Source organism: Ochotona curzoniae, unplaced genomic scaffold (assembly GCF_017591425.1).
Source record: "Ochotona curzoniae isolate NIBS_2020 unplaced genomic scaffold, NIBS_Ocur_1.0 contig_2321, whole genome shotgun sequence".
NCBI classification, from domain to species: Eukaryota; Metazoa; Chordata; class Mammalia; order Lagomorpha; family Ochotonidae; genus Ochotona; species Ochotona curzoniae.
Window position 1 is genome coordinate 8,598,089 of NW_024465421.1, and position 12,578 is coordinate 8,610,666.

The 12,578-nt window shown below is 54.6% G+C and overlaps 1 protein-coding gene across 4 annotated transcripts in view; it reads right to left on the reverse strand.

Annotated features, from left to right (window-relative positions):
• ITGAL (integrin subunit alpha L) overlaps positions 1–12,578 on the reverse strand; it is a 36,208-nt gene that overhangs the window by 11,658 nt on the left and 11,972 nt on the right. For all 4 annotated transcript variants that reach the window (XM_040973013.1, XM_040973014.1, XM_040973015.1 and 1 more), the window contains 13 exons: positions 11,656–11,729; positions 11,444–11,576; positions 8,129–8,280; positions 7,692–7,829; positions 7,252–7,449; positions 7,008–7,138; positions 5,759–5,919; positions 5,491–5,642; positions 3,388–3,474; positions 2,370–2,414; positions 2,216–2,289; positions 1,855–1,996; positions 277–387 (listed from right to left, as the gene is read on the reverse strand). In XM_040973013.1, the coding sequence (XP_040828947.1) occupies positions 277–387; positions 1,855–1,996; positions 2,216–2,289; positions 2,370–2,414; positions 3,388–3,474; positions 5,491–5,642; positions 5,759–5,919; positions 7,008–7,138; positions 7,252–7,449; positions 7,692–7,829; positions 8,129–8,280; positions 11,444–11,576; positions 11,656–11,729 (1,598 nt within the window). The remainder of the gene's footprint in view (positions 1–276; positions 388–1,854; positions 1,997–2,215; positions 2,290–2,369; positions 2,415–3,387; positions 3,475–5,490; positions 5,643–5,758; positions 5,920–7,007; positions 7,139–7,251; positions 7,450–7,691; positions 7,830–8,128; positions 8,281–11,443; positions 11,577–11,655; positions 11,730–12,578) is intronic.

The following is a 12,578-nucleotide window of genomic DNA, read 5'->3' on the forward strand; positions in this document are numbered from 1 at the left end:
AGGGGGCAGCCCTGTCCCGCCTCCTATAAGCCGGTGCAAACTGTGAAAACTCCGGGCCAGGGGTTTCCCTTACACAGAGTGGGACAGTGGGGTTGTGAAGGGCGGGGCCCCTCAGGATTCCAGCCCCAAGCGCATCCTGAATCCTCCCACCTGCCAGGGGACATCTCACACACCTCTCCCTCTGGGTAAGCAAGCCCTCACCAGCCAGAGAGTGGCCCAGACACCCTGCCCACCGCCTACCCCAGTTCCTGGCCTCTTCCAAGCTCCAACACTCACCTCACTGCCAGCTTTAAAGATGGGAGAGCTCACGTTGCAAGTGAGGTTCTTGCTCTGGAGCCTGGGCTCCTTGGAGTATTCTTCACAGCTCACAGGTATGTAGCTATGTGGCTTCAAGGGAGAAGACGGGCTGTCAGGATGGGCAAGGCCATAGGCCCTCAGGGCCCATGTCCCCACAACTCCTCCCTGCACCCCAGGCTCTATCCCCACCATCCTGTAATCTGAGACAGGCAGAAGCAAAATCTGAGAAGCAGATGGGGGCCTCGTACTAAGATGAGCCCTGCACCCCTGCATGTCACAGAGTGAAACCAGAAGTGATGGTGGGAAGGGTGCACTCACTGTGGCTCTATCAAAGCAGAGAACAGAACATTTCAAGATGGTGACAAGACTGCTGCATCTACACAGTCAACAACTGTTTTTTTTTTTTAAGTCTGTATTGAATCTATTTGCAAGGAGCGAGTGAGTGAATGAGAGAAAGACAATGTTCCATGCAAATGCCCACAATAGCCAGAGCTGGGCTGACGTCCCGAGCTGGGAACTCAATGCAAGGCAACCCGGGGGGGGGGGCAGGAACCCAATCATTTGAGCCATCACTGCTGCCTTACAGGAGCTGGAACAGAAGTGCAGCAGCTGGGATACAAACCAGCACCCACATGGGATGCAGGCGCTGCTGATGGCAGTTTTGTGTGCTGTGCCACCTTGCAGCCCCTCACCAACCCAAGCTCTTTTGAAACAACTGCTGCGCAAGGCATTGGCTCTAGAAGTTAAAACACCATTTGGGGTGCCCGTATTCCATATTATAGTTCCAGGGCTCAAGTCCCAGACTGACTCCTGGATTCTAGCTTCCCGCCAATGTCTTTCAAATAAATAATAACTCGCCTTCTTTCACTCTGCCTTTCAAGTAAAATCAAAGTAAATTTTTCTAGGGAAAAAGAAATCAATGGAATAATGAATGAGATCATCCCCGAAAAACACTTTGGTTTTTGCTGTGAAGGAAGTGAACAAACCTCGGTAAATCAGCACATTTTAAGAAAGGATTTTTTGTTTGTTTTAATTTGAAAAAGCATAATGATACAGAGGGTATGAGTGAAAGATCTTTCATTTGCTCTCTCACTCCCCAAATGGCCACAACAGCCGGTCTGGCCCAGGCCAAAGCCAGGAACCTGGAGTTCCTTCCGGGTAGCCCACGTGGGTGTCAGGAACCCGAGTCCTTCAGCCATCCATCATTACCTGCTGCCTCCCGGGTGCATCAGCCTGGGGTTGGGCTGGAAGCAGAGCAGCTGGGACTCGAACAGGCACTTGGATGCACTTGGCACATTCTGCTCAAGCGGAGGGGACCTATCCTGAGACCCGGGAACCTCTGCCACACACCCCTTGTCCCCTGACCCTGTGGCCAGCTGTCTCCTGCCTCGTGGTTGGTGGAGGAGTCCAAAGAGAGGTTCAACCCTGCCTCTGGGATCACGGGGCTGGAGGGTGACCAGGAGGCTGAGAACCAGGATGGGACCCTGCAGCGAGACCCCTGTACGGGCCGAGTGGGCTGAGCCAACAGCCGGAGGTGCTGCGGGCAGCCAGGCTCACCTTGAGCGCTTCCACCTTGCGGAAAGAAAGTCCCTGGGGAAAGCGGAGGACCAGCCGCACCCAGTAGGCATCCTCTCCCCGGTTGCTCAGCGTCAGCTCCACGGAAAGGCTGGCCGAGGGCATCAGGTGCAGGGCGCTGGATCTGGTGGGAGATCCAGGAAGAGCTAAGGCGGGTACTCACCCAGAAGCAGCAACTGGGATGCGAGGTGGGTAAGGGGCAGGACCTAGAGTGACCACGCCCCCGACTGAGGTTCCCCAGCTCCACCCACCCTTCCCGCATCTCTTAGAAAAGGCCACCTGAGCCTCTAGGGAGGGCAAGGGGTAGTCCCCAGGACACGGGGGAGGTGAGGGGCTTGCAGACCTGGCAGGAGGGAAGGCCAGCCTCAGGTCAGCTTCGCACTTCTTGTCTTCCCCACAGTTCTTCTCGAAGGGGAGCTGCAAGACCAAGCGGCCCGGGTGAGCAGGAGCTGCAGGCCCGGGCCTCCACCTGCCTCTCTGCACCACACCCCGCATACCTCCTTGGTCTCCGAGTGCGGCGCGGGTCTCAGGATAGGCTGCACCTGCAGAGCACAGGCCGGCGGGGTGGAGGGTGGTTAACACAGGAGGCAGGGCTGCAGGGGCTCAGCCGGCCTGGCCTCCGTCTGTGCCCTGCCCCACCTGGAGCCTTCCCAGGGGTTAGGATTTTATCCCACTGGAGACCCTGGAAGAATTTGGTAGATTCTCAGCTGTACTTTTTAGAAAGACTCCACCTGCAGGCCAGCTGCTGAGCGGTCTGTAGACTCTCCCTCACGGGGCTGGGGTCCCAGCACGCACACCCAGACCTCCAGCAGCCATGGCACCACAGTCAGGATCATGACCTAAGTCTCCCTCGACCTGTCTTTTTGTGGGAGGCTAAAGCTGCCTTCCCAGCTGCCTTGAACTTGACACTGAGGGGCAGGATGGAGGCAGAGAGTCAGGAACAGCTGAGCTGGGATTCTTGCTGGTCCCACACTGTAACTTCATCCCTTCACCTGTCAGTCTAACAAGCATACACCTGTTGCCTCCAGGGGGCGCCAGACGAGGAGTGCTTTGGGTGGGAGTGTGTGTCCCCACCCCTTCTTTTATGAGATAGTGGCAACCCACGTGGCTCTGTCTGCCTCTAACAAATGCACGTGAGCCAAACAGAACAGCCCCATCCCTCCATCAGGGCGAGCTCAGGGTCTCCAGGTGGCCTTCCAGTTTGCATCCTGAGTGGTGCTGGGAGCTGATGTCGCCCAGGGGCCGGAAGTAGATTTGCTGAGAAGAACCCACCCACTCTTGTTTTTTCTGGGGAGCCCCCAGAGGCCCAACCCCCACCACTGGCTTCCCTTCTCCCCACACTTGGTTTTCAAACTTCTCTAAGTGCAGTTTCTCTTAAGGAAGCCAGATTTGGTTCCTACAGCTTGCTACCCGAGTCTCCAGGATGGGATGGTCCCTTCTTGCCAAGTGGACTTGCTGCTCTCCCCCACCCCCACCCCAGTCATCACTGGTTCCCCCCAGCCCGTCTGCTCTCACCGTCATCTGTTCCCCGGCTGGCCCCTCCTCCCACAGAGAGAAACTTAAGGAGACGTTGATTGGGGAGATGAGGTCTTGAATGCACACCTAGGGACACAAGAACAGGTTGACATTCCCCACGATAAAAACAAATTTAACGACTTAAACAAATTTCAATGACTTACGCTCTAATCTTATATTTTTATGAAAAATTAATGAAGTGAGTACTGAGCTCAGTGGACGAGACACCCTCATCCCACAGGGGAGCGTCTGGGTCTGAGCCCCCACTCAGCTCCGATCTAGTGTGCACTGCAGGAAGGCAGTAGATGACGGTCAAACACCTGGGTCCCTGTCACCCACAGGGGAGACCTGGGCTGAGTTCCAGGCTCCTGGCTTCACTTTGGCCCAGCTCTGGCTGTTATGGGAATTTGGGAGTGCATCAGTAGATGAAAAAACTCCATGTCTCTGTTTCTCTTTAAAATAAACAATAAAATGATTTTTAAAAAAACTAGTAAAGCTATAAATGCCCCTGAATAAATGGACATTTAAAAATAAATACTTAAAAGACCATAATAATGGAGATTCAGACCCATTTTTTTTAGTTTTTATTTTTTTTTTAAAGATTCATTTTATTTTTCTTGGAAAAATATACAGATATACAGAGATGAGGAGAGACAGAGAGGAAGATTCTCCATTTGCTGATTCACTCCCCAAGCAGCTGCAATGGCCAGAGCTGAGCCAATCCGAAGCCAGGAACCTGGAGCCTCTTCCGGGTTCCCACATGGGTAGAGGGTCCCAAGGCTTTGGGCCATCCTCCACTGCTTCCCAGGCCACAAGCAGGGAGCTGGATGGGAAATGGGGCTTCTGGGATTAGAACCGGCGCCCATATGGGATCCCAGGTGTGCAAGGTGAGGATTTAGCCGACAGGTTGCTGCACCAGGCCCCAGACCCATTTTTTTAAAAAAGATTATTTTAAATATTTATTTAATTTTATTTGAGAGGCAGATTTACAGAAAGGAGAGACAGAGAAAGGTTGATCTTCTATTTACTGGTTCACTGCCCAAATGGCTGCAACAATCTGCAGCCAGGAGCCAGGAGCTTCTTCTAGGTTTCCCATGTGGATGTGAGGACCCAAAAACATGGCCCAAAGAGAATGGACTTAATTCATGCTCTGCTGCTTTCCCAGGCCACATTTAGAGAGCTGGATCGGCAAGTGGAGCAGCTGGAACTAGAACTGCTGCCTGGGACATCTGGATCCCGTATCAGAATGCCTTTGTTCAAGATCTGGCTCCAGCACCAATCCCAACTTCCTACTAATGCACCTTGGCAGGCAGCAGGTACGGGTGGAGCCTCGGGTCCCTGTCACCTGGGAGCACTTGCGCCATGGACTTCTGCCTCCCCGGGTACAGAATAGCAAGAGGCTGGGCTGGAAGTGGAGCCAGGCCTTGAACCCAAGCATGCATTCCATTCCCAAGTGGGCATTCCAAATGGTGTCTTAATGTCCACCTCAAACAAGGAGTTTTTAAAAATAATTGTGGGGCCCAGCGCAGTAGCATAGTGGCTAAAATTCTTGTCTTGAATGCTCCGGCATCCCACAGGGGTGCTGGTTCATGTCCCGGGGCCCCACTTCCCATCCAGCTCCCTGACTGTGGCCTGGGAAGGCGGTCGAGGTCTGCTCAAAGCCTTGGGACCCTGTGCCTGCATGGGAGACCTGGAGGAAGCTCCTGGCTTCGGATTGGCTCAGCTCTGGCCATTGAGGCCACTTGGGGAGTGAATCAGCAGGTGGAAGATCTTCCTGTCTCTCCTCCTCTCTGTATCTCTGACTTTTCAATAAAAATGAATACAACTTTTTTAAAAATTGTGAAAGCTGAATGAAGTGTTACTCGATGAGGTGTGCACAGAGTAGGGAAAATAGCACACGTACGTTGCAATGAGAACCGCATTAAAATACCTTACGTGAATACAGTAAAAACCAGCAGCCAAAGGACTAAGGGTGTACTGACTGCCCGGCTGCAGGACTGGCAGGACAGAGACCCGCATCACCTGCACCACCAGCACCTGCTGCCACCTCCCACCTCCGCCGGCCCAGCCGCCCCTCCCAGGCACCGGCGCTGGCTCCCTTACCGGGAAGTGAAACCAGAACTTGGTGCAGGACTGGACGGGCGTGACAGTCGTGTTCCCACGGAGCTCCGACTTCCCGCCCGGGAACAGCCCCCGGCTGCGGGTCCGATGGCCGTCCAGCTGCAGGGTGTACTTGAGTCTGGCCACTAGGGGGCCTGGGCAAGAAAGAGGCAAGTGTTGGATGAATGGAGAGATTGTGTGTGCTGTGTGTGTGGGGGGGTTGCTGCGTGGGCGCAGGTGGCTGCTCTAGGGAGCAGGGGACAGCACTGACCTTCGAAGCTGGGGCTGAAGGACTTGAGCTGGAAGCAGACTGTGACGTTGACACCTTCCTTCTTCTGGCTGGCGGCTGAATAGGAGCACTCCACCTCGTGCACCGGGATCTCGACCGGGAGGAAGGACATGGCTGTGATGATGTCCACCACGGGCCGGGAGCTGCAGGACAGGAAGCAGCTAAAATCACCCCCGGGGCCTCGACTGCACACCTCTCCTCAGGTCTGGGGTGCTGCTGGGGAGGGTTCAGGGGACCCTGTTCTCTCGAGCCAACCTCAGCCTCCCTGTCTCTCATAAGCACCGTGGTGATGACGCTCCTCACTCTACATAGTATCTCCTGACCCCATGTTCATTAAGATGCCAGAGCTTTTTACACCTCAAAGTCACACTGAGCGACCTCCACGCCTATGACCCCTCAGTGAGGTCACGTGCCATTTAGGGAAGACAATTTGAGCTTTTTCATATCCATGCCAGGTCGCTGGCTCTTCAATGCTGGCCTTTTTTGTTATCCCAGGGTGCCTTGGGGCACGCTGGGATTTCATATGCATTAGAGATGGAGAGGGAGCTCTTTTTCCATTCGTTCCGTCCTCCCCAAATGTCTGCAACGACCAAGGCTGGGCCAGGAGCCAGGAAACTCACTCGGGTCTCTCCAAGGATTGGAGTTACCACTGCGGCCTCCTAGGGTACATGCTAGCGGCAAGCTGGAATCGGGAGCGAAACTGGGACCTGAACCCAAGTGTTTTTTCTTTAAAAAGGTAAAGGCGGAGTTACAGAGAGAGAGAAGGAGAGACAGGGAATCTCCTAGCTGCTGGTCCACTGCCCAAATGGCTGCAGTGGCCTGCGCCGGTCCAGGAAGATGCCAGAAGCAAGCAGCTCCTTCCAGGTCTCCCACATGGGGGCAGGGGATCCAAGGACGTGAGCCATCCTCCACTGCTTTCGCAGGCCGTTAGTAGGGAGCTGGATTGGACTGAACCAGATTGCACTTGGGTCCCTACTACCCATGGGAGAAGCCAGGGAGGAGCTCCTGGCCCCACTCTGGCTGGTGTGGGTACCTGGGGAGTGAACCAGCACACAGGACTCTAATTACGGTGTAAAACTTCTCTAAGAAGAGACGCTGCCCCACAGGGTGGGCTGGTGACCAAACAAAGTGATGGCAGAAGCTCTGGGCACACCAGATCAGGTACCTGGTGGCCACCAGTGGGACAAGGGCCGAGGGTACCAACATAGGTCTCGTCCACGTGCCAGCTCACCTGAACATGATCACCTGGCCCTCGGCGCCCACGGCTACATCGGGCAGGCCGTCGCCTCCCAGGTCCTTCACCCCGTGGATGGAGCGTCCAAACCAGTGAATTCCGGATGACACCTGAGTCCCTTCTATCCGCTATGAGGAAGCACAGAATTCACACTGAGCCGAGCTGGGAAGGGAGGGAACAGATGGGATTGTGGGAACTATCAGGTGGGGGTGGGGTCTGATTGGCAAGTGGGGCTCCTCACCTGGCTGGGTTGGGGGCTGAGCCCTTCCTGCTGCCCATTGAAGATGTACACGGCCCCCTGTGCCTCCAGTGGGGCTCCCACGGCCACGTCCAGCAGCCCGTCTCCATTGAGGTCCGCCAGGGCGGCGATCGCTGCTCCAAAGCGCCCCAAGGGGTGGCCAGAGTCCCCGTGTAGCTCTGAAACCCTCTGGAACCCTGGCTGGGAAGGAGCAGGGTGGCAGGTCACACACTGAGCCCCCAGCAGGTGTTCCCAGTACAGGGGTTCCTCCCAGAAACAGGCGGGCCTGTGGGGTCTAAGGAGGGGCTGTGAGGATGTAGGGGGCCCACCTTGTCCCTGAGTGAACATGGGCTCTGGGCTTGCCTGTTGTGCTAAGTATTTGTTCACCCCATAATGGGGACTCCTTTTGCCTTGGCCTTCAGCTCTGGGGCGGGGAGGCCCACCTGCTTTCTCTGGTAGATGAACACCCGACCTCCTCTCTGCTCCCCATAGAACAACGGGGCTCCCACCAGTAGCAGCTCCGTCTCCCCATCTTGGTCAAGGTCAACACCACAGAGCTCCCCTCCAAAATAAGAGCCAATCTGTAGAGGGAGGAGAAGGGTCTGATATAGAGCCCGTGGGGATGGCAGGGATGGCAGGACACCTGTCCCTCAGGTGTTCCAGCCCAGGCTCCAGCCATGCCTGCAGCCTGGCAGCCTGGGCAAGGCTGGCATTAGAGAGGGTAGGTGACAGGGCTGACTGCCAAGAGTAGATGGGATGGGCAGTGTTTGGCAGGGCACCTGTCACCGTCAGCGGGGAGATGCTTCTTGCTCGGACACAGGGGTGTGCCTCCTGTCACCAGCTCCTGTCCTGCTCAGAGGACCCCCCAGGCTGTGCTCACCTGGGACCCAGCTATTTCCTGCACCTGGCTCCAGGGTCCTTGGACGCTTTGCTTTTGGAATAGCAATACTTGCCCCACATGCTGGTACCGGGGGGCTCCTGTTGCCAGCAGGGATGCATTTCTGAGCGAGGGCAGCCAGGTCACAGTGTAACCTGAGAGAGAGGGAGGGAGAGAGGGAGAGAGAGAGCCTCTGAGTCAGAAGTCCAAAGGATGCTACCTGAGCACACACAGCTAGGAAAATGTGGCCACAGCTCGGCCCATCTGAGGATCACCCAGGAAGATGACAACCTCTGTGAATGGATATCTTCCATCTGTTGGTTTGTTTCAAATGCCTGCTCAGCTGGGGCCGAGCCAGACCAAAGCCTGCAGTGCAGAACCCAAGCCAGATGTCCGACATGTGTGACAAGGACTCAAGGACTCGAGCCCTCAGCTGCTGCTTCCCAGGTGGTACGCTAATGGGAAACTGGATCAGAAGTGGAAGGGCCAGGCCTCGAACCAGGCTCTCCGATGTACGTTGTGGGCATCCCCAGCGGTATCATAACCGCCAAGCCACATGCTTCTTTTTCTTAAATAATAAAGTTGGAAATATTCATAGGAAGAATACAAAGTTGGCATGAATATTAAAGATAAAGCAAGGGACCTAAAAAGCTGGCACGCATGCTCAGAGCTTCCACCTCAGGCCTTCTTCGTGGTATGGGAACCTGGAGCTCAGGACTGGGCTGGAGTCAGGAGTCATTCACAGTGAGGCTGAGAGCATGGATGAGTCAGCACCCCAAGGGGGCTCCTCTCTGCCTGGGCTCGGAGGGTGAGTCATATGCCCTGCAGAGCGGGGGACCGGGGCTGAGGCTGGCCCGGGCCGCTGCTCAGTCATGTGTGTTCCTATTCCTGAAGCTTGGGCAGGGAGAGACCACCCTTGGCAGTCACAGAGATGAGGTCTCAGTGTCTAGAGCCACTATGACCCACTGTGACCTTGATTTTCTCATTTGTAAAATGGGCGCAGTGCCCACCTCCTAGGGCAGTGTTGAGAACCTACTGCGGCTGGAAAGTGCTCAGCGCTGCTCCCTGCACACCATGGCCCTGGGAGCGCAGTGGGAGCATGAGATATGTATTTTTAAAGATATATTTGTTTGAAAGAGTTACAGAGAGAGGAGAAGGGAGAGATATCTTCCATTCACAATGACCACAATGACCGGAGCAGAGCTGATCTGAAGCCAGGAGCCAGGAGACTTTTCCGGGTCTCCCAGGCGGGTTCAGGAGCCTGTAGACCTGAGCCATCCTCTGCTGCTTTCCCAGGCCACAGGCAAGGAGCTGGATGGGACCTGGAGCAGTCAAGGCAACAACCAACGCCCATATGGAATGCCAGCACCACAGGCAGAGGTTTTACTGACCACACCATAGTGCTAGCCCGTATGTTTATTTTTTACAAACTCACATAGATGAGCATGTTTCAAAAAGCTTGTGGAAAGATGAAACAAAAAGATCAACTTATTTTGATGTCATAAATAATGTTGAGTTGGGCTCGGTGCGGTGGCCTAGCGGCTAAAGTCCTTGCTTTGAACGCGCTGGGATCCCATGTGGCCGCTGGTTCTAAACCTGGTGGCCCCACTTCCCATCCAGCTCCCTGCTTATGGCCTGGGAAAGCAATTGAGGACGGCCCAAAGCCTTGGGACCCTGAACCCATGTGGGAGATCCAGAAGAAGTTTCTGGCTCCTGGCTTTGGATTGGCGCAGCTCTGGCTGTTGCAGTCACCTGGGGAGTGCTGTAAGAATGCAAGGTCACATGGGGGTAGTGGCGTTTAGTGGTGGATATTTGGGGCTAAAGTCCTGTACACTACTGCCCAGCAGTTCCGTGACCCTAAGCAACTTAATTAAATTCTCCTCGGCTTAGCTTCCTTATCTACAAAATAAAGATTACAAAAATGGGGGCCAGGGCTATGGCACATCAGGCTACTCTGGGGGAGGTGATCCTGCTGCCATGTGGGGGGCAGATGGGTCCCTGCTGCCATGTGGGGGGCCTGGATTGAATTCTGGTTCCCAACTCTGGCCTGGCCCAGCACCCACTGCTATTGGGCATTTTGAGTCCATCTACCTACAAGGCTTGCCTGGCATTCCTCACGTGGAAAAGCATCCAAAGAGCTGCACAGAGCAGGCATCTCCAGTGCCCTCGTGTGGCAGAGAGCAGCAACAGCAACAGTGGATTGACCAGACTTCTGTCCACTGTGCTTGGCCTCCAAGGTGTGCTTGGAATGGACTAAAATCTTGGAGTTCTTAAATAATTCAAGAGGAAGAAGCCTCAAAAAGGAGCCACGAGTCCTTCTTCTAAAAAGGCAGTTGTTTAACATGCACCTGGTATGCTGGCATTCCGTATAAACCCCAATTTGTGTTTCAGCTGCTCCACTTCCCATCCAGCTCCCTGCTGATGGATCTGGGGAAGCAGTGGAAGAGGATCCAAGCGCCTGGGGCTCTGCACCCACGTGGCAGCCCTACGAGGAGTACTGGGCTGCCGACTCCAGCCTGACCAAGCCCTGGTCATTGAGGCCATTGGGGGAGAAAAGCAGCAGATGGAAGATCTCTGTTATTCTCTTTCATGCCACCTAAATCTGCCTTTCAAATAAAAAGAAATCCTCAAAAAATAATAAATAAATAAATACATACATAAATCTATCTTTTTTTTTTTTGAAGAGTTCTCCAGCTACACACAAAACCTGTGACTGAGTGGTGAACAGAGGGGTCACCATTGAGAGGTCAACAGTCACTTCCTGAGCAGCAGGGGGTCCTGCACCGGCGCAGGGCCAGACGGGGAAGCACCCGGGTCACGGGAAGGGAAGGGCCTGAGTGAGCATGGTCCCCCCACACGTCCCGTGCTTTGACTGTGGTTTCCGTGGTCAAGTAGATTAATCTGAGCTAGCCTAAGGGTGGATGGTTGGAACAGTTTTTGGGGACAGCGGTGGCTTCCAATTAATTGGCTGGTACCTAACTGGGGGGCAGAAGGGCAAGGGGAACTTCAGTCTGGTGTGTGGGCCTTGGATGAGGGCCAGGGTTGGGCTGCCATGCATGAACCACGGTCCCAGGGAGGCTGTACAGTAGAATTAGCTGGCTTGGGAGGGGCTATCCCTCCAGCATCAGCAAGACCCCATGACATCCAAACATGAGAAAATGCAGAATAGGAAGAGCAGGATAAATACCCAAGTAGAACTATATTTACACACTAGCTTTGCTCGTGTCAGTTGCTTATTCATCATTATCACTATTTCTAAAGCCAAACTGAGCTTTTCTCTCTCTCCTTCCAGAAGCCAGCAGAACCCAGAAGTCTCACCCAGGTACCCCGATTTTGCTTCCGGTATCAGCGGTTCGTTGCCAACAAATGTGGCATCCTGAAAGTCGGCCTTGAGGTCGAGAAAGCCCCCAGTCCAGTCCATGGCTCCCACGGCCCCCACCACGGCGTGGCCCTGTCCGGGGAAGAAGATGGGACAGAGTCAGGGCTCTGGGGGTGGGGCCAGCCGGGTGCTCTCCAGCCCCTCCACGTACCCTGCTGAGGTCGGCGCTGATGCCACTGGAGGACAGCTCCATGTTGAAGGAAGTCATGTCCTGCTTGCTTGTGCCTGAGGGACAAGGGACAGGAGAGCAGGCTGAGACACAGGAAGCGCTCAAAGCAGGGATGCTGGGGGACGTGTTGTCACACAGCAGTCAGCGTGCTGGTCCAGTCCCGGCTGCTCCGCTGCCCATCCAGCTTCCTGCTGATGTGCCTGGGAGGCTGCAGACGGTAGCCAAGGTGCATGGTTCCTGTCACACGCCTGGATGAAGCTCCTGGCTTCCGCCTGGCCCAGCCCTGGCTGCTGTGGGCATTTGGGGAGTGACCAGCAGATGGAGATTCTGTTTCTTTCTCCCTCCTTCTCTGGTGCTGTCTTGACCTCCCACTGTTCATCTTGCTTAAATCTGTAATGATTGCATTTGTTTCCTTGTTTACCATCTTTAACCAGTTTGAATATGAACTCTGCTTTCACAACAACCCTGAGTGTCCTATTCACAACACCTATTACACAGCTGTTGCAAGCCTGAACCAATAAAACGGGCAGGCATTGTGGTACAGTGGGTTAAGCCGCTGGCAGCCACTGGGTTGCTCTGCTTATGATCCAGCTCCCTGTTAAAGCACTGTGGAAGGAAGCAGACGATGACAGCCCAGAGCCTGAGCTTCTGTTACCCACGTGGGAGACCAGGATGGTTTTCTAAGCTCCTGGCTTTACCTTGAGCTACTGTGGCCATCTGGAGGAATGATGGATACCAGTGGATACAAGATTTCTCTCTGTCACTCTTTCAAAAAAGTCAGTAAGAATGAGCCCTCAGAAAGGACAGTGGTCTGGCTGAAGTTGCATAGTCAGAGGCATGGTGGATTCCCGGGCTGCATGACCAATCCTCATGGCTCCTTTCATTGAACCATACACCAAGCTGGC